The sequence below is a fragment of the Astatotilapia calliptera genome, chromosome 3 (assembly GCF_900246225.1).
Source record: "Astatotilapia calliptera chromosome 3, fAstCal1.2, whole genome shotgun sequence".
Taxonomy (NCBI): domain Eukaryota; kingdom Metazoa; phylum Chordata; class Actinopteri; order Cichliformes; family Cichlidae; genus Astatotilapia; species Astatotilapia calliptera.
In genome coordinates, this window is record NC_039304.1 from 45,833,770 (window position 1) to 45,841,752 (window position 7,983).

Here is a 7,983-nt window from a genome sequence, read left to right on the forward strand (position 1 = left end):
TGACCCAGTTTCAAAGCTACGTTTGCTGTAGCTCTCATACAGCCATAAGATCTCAGACTAAATAAAGATCACTTTTAAACCATAACATGATGTCTTTATTACATGATTTTAAGACAAATAAACAATTCTGGAGTCGTGTATACATAATAATTGCATAACATTAATAAACATTTTTATGTATTTTTATTTATGAATTATTTTCATTCTTTTCAGTAGATTACATCAATATTTGATAGTTCCTGTGGTCAGACGGCGATGCAATGTTCACACGTTAAAGGACTTTTATTCCATCTTGTGGCACATGGTGAGCTTATCTTTATTGGCCTGGAGGTTATAGAGTCTAACAATTTTACCACGAAGATAAATGGTATGGTGATTTGTTCAACAGTATATTACTGTACTGTATGTATGTTATGGCTCAAGTTGCAGTTGTACAAATACATATTCATTAAAATGACATTCAAATAACGTCAAAGTGCTTTTCATCTACTGAGCTTTCACTTTTGAACCTCATTTGACCCTTTTCATTGTATGTTTGACATCTCTAATTAATTTCTCATTTTGGCAACAGTACAGTGAATTGTATAATAATGGTTTAAAGATGAATCAAGCTGTTCTTTTTAAGCAAGGTGAGGTTAATGTTAAAGATCTGTAGGTCTTTTTGCATGCTAGCCAAATAAGAAGGCCCAGAGGGCCAATACACAGGGACAGACAACCATTCACACCTCGTGGAAATTTGGATTATCCAATTAACCTATCCCCACAAGCTGCATGTCTTTGGATGGTGGGAGGAAGCCGGAGTACCCGGAGGGAACCCACGCAGACACGGGGAGAACATGCAAACTCTACACAGAAAGACCCCGGCCTGATGGTGGAATTGAACTCAGGACCTTCTTGCTGTGCGGCAACAGTGCTAACCACCGTGCCACCGTGCTGCCATGACATCTGGGATAGGCTCCAGCCTTCTTTTAGTATTTTTAGTCAGATGGCAAAAAAAGATGATGTCATCAGCATAAAAATGCACACTGAAGACCTGAAAAATGAACGTAAGAATTGGACTGAGCTACAGGAGTGGAGAAGGGGACTTAAAGTAAATAAAAACTTGAATATTTCAAGTATCAGTTGATTTAGCATACAAGTTTTTCAAAGCACTAGAGGTTCTTTTCCACTGATGACATCAGAGGGCTGCCTCGGCCTCAGGAGGTGTGGTAACTCCCCACGGCATGCTGGGTAAATAGTGTGCCAGCCACTCCCCCCAGCTGCTCCTTGGCTCTTCTTCTGTCTCCGCCCCTCCTCGTTTCACTTCCCACCCTCCCACCACCCAGTCCAGCTCTTCTTTACCGCCCCCCACATCCTGTCTCTCCTCCCTCAGAATCACACTGTAGCGCTTTTTGGACACTCCTTCTCCACCTCTGCTCCTCTCTCTTTCTATCCCCCGATATCCTTTTTGACCTCCATCTTCTTCAGACACTCTGCACTCCTCCACCACATCCCTCCATCCCTCTATCTCCTCCTCTTTGCTTAACAGACGGTACAAAGTCTTCTTATATACTGCTCGCTCCTCCTTCCCATTTCTTTCTCCTTCTTCCTCCCTTGTTGCTTCTCCACCTGCAGGTTTTAGAATGACAAGCTGTCCTTGTTTCCTGTCTCCTTCCCCTCCTTCACCTACATCTTCACTTTGCATACCTTCTCCTGCCTCTCTGTGGACCAAAAGAACAGAGCGATAAAGCGCCATTACTCCTTCACCTCCCACTCCCTTCCCTTCCACCCTGTTGTATGTTAAAAGCATCAGTCCTTCACTTCCTCCTCTTCTCCTCGCTAACCGCAAACATAGAGGCTTATACACTCTCCTGTACCAGATGGCCATACTAGCTAAAGTTGCCAATATACATGCAGCTGATGCCACACAGAGCACCAGGCAGCCTGCAAAAAGCCAAATGCAGAACACCCCTGCAGGCCTGGAAGAAATAGATTTTTCACGTTCCTGTTTTTCATCGGGGCTGGATTTAGTGGTGGTGGTGAGTGCCTCAGAGGCTGTGGTAGCCTCAATGGTGGTGGTTGTGACTATGTTCATTGTTGTTGTTGGCAGTGTTGTAGTTACAGCAATAGTTGTGGTTGTTTCAACAGGTGTTGTTTGAGTTTTAGTCAAATGTCTGGCAGTAGAAGTAGTAGAATGAGTGGTCAAGTCATGAAACCCAACTGTTGTTTCTGTTGTTGTCTCTTTGTGTGAATACTCTGACCATTCAATAAGGCTGGTGATAGCTTCATGCCAGGACCTTCTGATTGTTGTGTGCATTGTGTATAAATCTACAAATGTTGTGGAATCGAGAGGAGAAGAAGTAGAAGGAGCTGTGTCTGGAGGAGAAGTTGATGGATAAAAAGAGTACTGAGTAGTTGGCTGGTAGAAATCTCCTCGTGGACCAGATGCTGAACACAGATCGGATTCTTCCAGACTTGTTACAGGTGTACCTTTGTGCCGCTGGGGAGAGTCACACACCTAAAAAGACAGCGACCATTTAAAAATACTTCAGGTATAGTTTTAATATATATAATCTCCACCATTACCGATGACCCCACCACACTCAAACACATCTTTATATAGAAATGTCCAAACAGAAAAAACTGTAAGGCCAAAATGTGAGCAGCTTGATTTGAAAGGTAAGTTTCAGAAACTATGTTTAGTAGCCTCTATAACCTAAACCCTAAGTGGTTTACCAGTGAGTTGTTGGATTTTAAAAAGTTAATAGCAACTGTGCAGAACCAAAAATGCCCACAGTCTTTGTGTTCTTTTAGATGTGTCTGTATTTGTTTAATTTTTCTGTTTGTAGTACATACCACGCTTTCTACATCAATCTTGATATCAGGACCATCCCGCACATAGACGTTGTGTTCATAGTCATCAAGGTACCTGCGCAAATAACCAAGGGAGCAGGTGCATGACCAGGGATTGGCTGAGAGGTAGAGATAAGGTACCTCCTCCTTTTGGCTGAACCATTCATCGGGCATCATGCTGATCTGTAATGGAACAGAAACTTTAACAATTTTAGAGACAAATAACTGCTGTGCCATGAGTGGCTGCAGCTGAGAGAAGGTTTAAACTTGTATTCACATACTCCTTGGTGTGTATTTCCCACCTTGTTTTTCTCCAGGTAGAGAGTTTCTATGGCTGGGAGGGGGTGAAGCATACTTTGAGGAAGCACCTTGATGTGATTAGATGACAGGTCCAGGATCTAGAGGGAAATAAAGAAAAAAAATGTGACATTGAAGCTACTGAAATACAAAAAAAAAATATCAAAAAATCAGCTGATTGATGCACCTGAACCACAAAAAAATCAACTTGCTCAATTTTCTTCTGTATATTAATTTACATGAATGCACTTTCTACTGGTTTGAGTCTAAATACACAAAAAGTTTATTTAAAAGAAAATAATCCACACGTGGACACTCACACCAGAAATCAATTTTATACTTTGTACCCCTCTTATATCACGTTTTGCCTTCAGAGTTGCTTTAATTCTTCATGGCATGGATTCAACAAGGTTCTGGAAACATTCCTCAGAGATTTTGGTCCAATTAAAAAGAGAGCATCACACAGTTGCTGCAGATTTCTCAGCTGTTTATCCATGAGGTGACTCTCCAGTTCCAATACATCCCAAAGAGTCTCTACTGGCATTACATATGATGACAGTGGGGACCATATGAGTAGAGTGAACTCATTCACATGTTCAAGGAACCAGCTTGAGATGATCTGAGACTTGAGACATGGCATGTTATCCTGCTGATTTTGCCGATTCTGACCATACAGATCTAAATGGATCAAGTTTCTGCCATGTGATTGGCTGATTCTATAATTGTATTAACAAGCAGTTGAATGTGTGTATCAGAATCAGAATCAGAATCAGAATACTTTATTGATCCCTGGGGGAAATTATTTTTTGTTACAGTGCTCCATTACAGTGCTCCATTTTAAACCATTTTAAACCTGGTGAGTGGAAATGAATGACTTCAAGTCCAATCAAGTTTTGGCCATAATGAAAGGGAGCCAAGGACCACTTTGCTACACTCTTACTTCTTGAATCTTATCAGCTATGTTTCTCACTACCTTCAATTCTCAAGTGTTGATGACATGACACTGACTGTCTGTATTTTCTAAACCTCCTTTATGATTTTGCACATACTGACCTCCAGCTTAGTGAGTCCAGAAAAGGTGTGATCACTCAGAGAGTTGATAGCGTTGTTTTCCAGGTAGAGTTCAGTCAGACCTGGGCAGGCAGAGAAGGAGCCGTCAGGGAGGGAGGTCAGACGGTTTGATCCCAGCCTGAGGACACTAAGTGTGGGGAGAATGGGACTAGCAGTCGGGATTACCTCTGGAACCTGGACAACAAAACATCCCTTTGTATTAGAAGCTGACTAACTTCATGTTTTCTAAGATTCATTTACAACCACTGTTGACTTTGTGGCCACTGTACAGGCAGACAGAAACCTTGTTTCCTGTGAGGTCGATCTCATAGATCTCTGGGAAGACCTGGAAGGAGGACCAGGACAGACTGGAGAACAGGTTACTGGGAAACAACAGGATCTAAAGATAGACAGAAAATGTGGAAGCCTTTAGAGCTGTGGTGGTTTCCTGTAAAGTGTCATCTCTTAAACAGGAAATTTGTGTCTCTGCTTTGGTCTCCTCCTGTCAGTCAAACACTTGATCCATTATGGGATTTAAACTTTTTTTTCAACACTTTAAACAAAATTTTCTCATTTTCCTCACTGCATGTGTTAAAATAAAGAGTGTTTAGCTGTGTAAGTGTATGGTAATTGTCTAGCTGCATGGAGAGATTAGCTAAACGTTTTTGATATTGGCTGTCAGTCTTAGCTGCAGTTGTCACAGCGGAAAGTCTGCAAATCCCAGATAATCATTTAGTTCTTGACAAAGATCCAAAATGGTCAGTTTGTCAAAACAAAGATATTAAAAAGTAAAGAGCAAGACAAGAATTTCTTCATAAATATTGTAATTACGAGAAACTAAGTCACATTAAGCAGGCCTTCAATATTTGGGTTTTACATTTTAGTAAATCCTGTGTATTTATTGGGAAAGTAAAATATGCTCACCGAATAAAATACCTACTTATAATGTACTGGTGTAACAAATTACAAAAAATGGATGCCAGGTTCATGGATATGGATAACGGAACCTAAAATGTGTTATAAGGTTGCTTACTGTGCTGCTTATTACTGTAAATTCTCAGAATGCTGCTGGTTTTTAAAGTCTGTTCAACTTCCTAAATTTTCATTCATGTCCTTTGTCAGTTTTTCTACTTTATCAAATTAATATTAATATTTACAGGTGTATCTTTTCTATTCACTAAATGTTAATTCGTCATCATTAGTATATTACTAGTTTAAGCAGTTGTAAGAAAGACATTTCTCTGCAGAAATTAATTAAACTCCGCTCATTCTGAAATTTCTGTTTTAAAGATAAACTTCAAGCCAATTACAATAAAAAATAATAATAAAAATAAAAAAGCTCCTCGAAGGATTTATGTTTGTCATAATAAACATGTTTATTTATTAGTCACATGTTTTTAACTCATTCATCATCATTCTAATTTGTTTAAATTAAATTTGATGTCTTAAAATGGTTTAATCTAATTACAGAATTAAACTATAAATATAATTTCACACTCACAGTTTTTTTTTTAAATTAAACGGAGTTATTTCCTTCACACTTGACTTCCTGTGGTTTGTGGCATTACCATTGTCGTGGGTTCAAGCCCCACTGCGATGTCGCTGAAGCCGGCTGCTGTGCAGTTCTCCCTGGGCCGGTGGTCCTTGTCCCGGTCACTGCGGCAACCGGCCACTGCTACTCCCATGGGAACACAGGACAGGAGGATGAGAAGGAGGAGGAGGTGCCGCATCTTCACTGAGACTCTCAGAGACTGTCGGTATGTCTCAGTCTTAGAGAAGAGATGGAGAAAGTGAAGGAGGAGATGCCTGGTAGAACAGGAAGTGAGCACTTCCTGTGTACGTGTGTGTGTGTTTTGACTGACAGCTACTGAAGCAGGAAGTGTGATAACTGTTCAGTTGACAGATTGTGTATGTTTGACTCTCCAGCCTCACGGCATGTGTGTTTCGATTTTTTCATGTCTTCTCGACAGCTTCCTCTTTGAGTGTTTCACATAATGTTTACTTGCATGTTCAAACTTCCTGCTGTTGTGAACCAGAGTCGATAAGGATGTTCTGAAGCATTCTGACAGCAGAGCTGCCAGCACTGATGTGTGGGTTACTGCAGGAAATCTGTTGAGTCAAGCGGTCTCTGTTTCAGTTAAATCCAACTGATGCGGCATGAAAAAATAAGGCGTGTTACATTTGAAACTTCGCTGAAATAAAGTTGGATCTGCTAAAGTGAATAAACACAGTGAATAAACACAGTGTATGGCTGCAATGAACAACGTCTCCTCCATGTAAGCAAAGGAGAAAGTCTTCTCCACATCTATCCCAAAGGCAGTACTGATGTAGCCTCGGAGTAGAGCTGCTCCTCCTGAGTGTCAAATTGTGCCATTTTAGGTTGTCAGGACATTGTGAATACCCAACACTGGACAAGGAAAAGATGATGGCTCAATGGATAGAAGGATACTTTGTGACCGCTGTTAACATACTTTAACAAAGACATGTCAACCTGGCAACAAAGAAAATTGAGTTTTTAAAATAGAGGCAACCCAACCTTACCAGTATGCATAACACTACGCTTCATTTATGTGAATCTATGAATAGTTGAAGCTGTAGAAAACTGAAGTGGCCATTCTGCAGTATTAAATAGGTAAAAATGCTGTCAGCATTTATGGCTATGAGGCCTGTGTCTACTAAAAGGCAAATTGACTAATACAGGCCTTATTCACCCATTCACAAACACATTCATACACTCACTTCAGTAGCTGTATCAGGCCCAAATGTAACATAGTTTTGCAGGGAGCTAAAGAACATGAACATTGTTCACCTGGCCTCTTCATCAAGCTTGACCCTGTAACTTTCTAAGCTGGATCTGCATCCATAACGCCAACGTTTCTGGATGGGGTCCACCTCCCTGGTCCATTGAAAGAAAACAGCCAGGATACTGCACGGAGGTGCAGGTGAGGTTGAGATGATTTGGCCAAGTGGTTCGGTTGCCTCCTGGGCACCTCCAATTGGTGATTTTCCAGACAGGAAAGGAAGAGACCCCAGGGTAAACCGAGGAACCTTTGGTTTCACAACAGAGAACAGAGATTCTCAGGTAGTTTCTGGAGCTACAGGAAAAGCTGGAGTGGTTGATAGAATTGACTTCAATTTAGTTAAAATGAAAAACAGTGTTACACTGAAAAAAAAAATAGAATTTGTGAGTTTGGGACTCAAATTTAAAGCACATGGATTTGACTTCTAACAAAGCAGCCATCAGCCAACATGATAAACACTACTGCAGATTGGAAGATACACCTGAAAAAGCTTGTTTTACAAGAGAATACAAAGATGCATTGATCTAAACTAGTGTTTTGTTTCCAGGTAAAGGTTCCTGCTTCTGACTGGCAGCTGCTGTTCCGTTATCATGTTTTTATATTAGGTTGCATTTTTTTTTTAATTCATATAAATGCATTAAGTGCTACCTGGGAAGAGACCCTGATGTAAATCCAGAATTCAATGGAAAATTTCTATATGCCATCTGGTCTGAAACCCCTCTTGGGAATCCCCTAAGAGCGACTGTGTTTAGTCCACTGCCACTGTGACATTGCCTTAAAGGGAAAATAATTAACATACAGATGAATTCTACGTCACATTACGCACACAAAAAATGCATAAATGTACAGCTCTTTTTGCTTGTGATCTTTGCAACGAAAAATACTTTCCGCTTTGTCGTTTCTATTCTATCAGAGTTATCGTTTCTATTCTAGGACTCATTTAAAGCAACTCTTAAATGGGGAAACTTGTTTGCACCCTGGAAAAACACATTGTTGCCATCCA

At 40.5% G+C, this 7,983-nt stretch overlaps 1 protein-coding gene across 1 annotated transcript; it reads right to left on the reverse strand.

Annotated features, from left to right (window-relative positions):
* Positions 1-917: 917 nt before the first annotated feature.
* gp1ba (glycoprotein Ib platelet subunit alpha) lies at positions 918-6,676 on the reverse strand. The gene is made up of 6 exons (XM_026149420.1): positions 5,748-6,676; positions 4,484-4,579; positions 4,183-4,374; positions 3,135-3,230; positions 2,836-3,015; positions 918-2,497 (listed from the first exon to the last, which is right to left on the reverse strand). The coding sequence occupies exons 1-6, from the start codon at positions 5,907-5,909 to the stop codon at positions 1,178-1,180; spliced, it is 2,046 nt and encodes a 681-aa protein (XP_026005205.1). The 5' UTR covers positions 5,910-6,676; the 3' UTR covers positions 918-1,177.
* Positions 6,677-7,983: the final 1,307 nt, after the last annotated feature.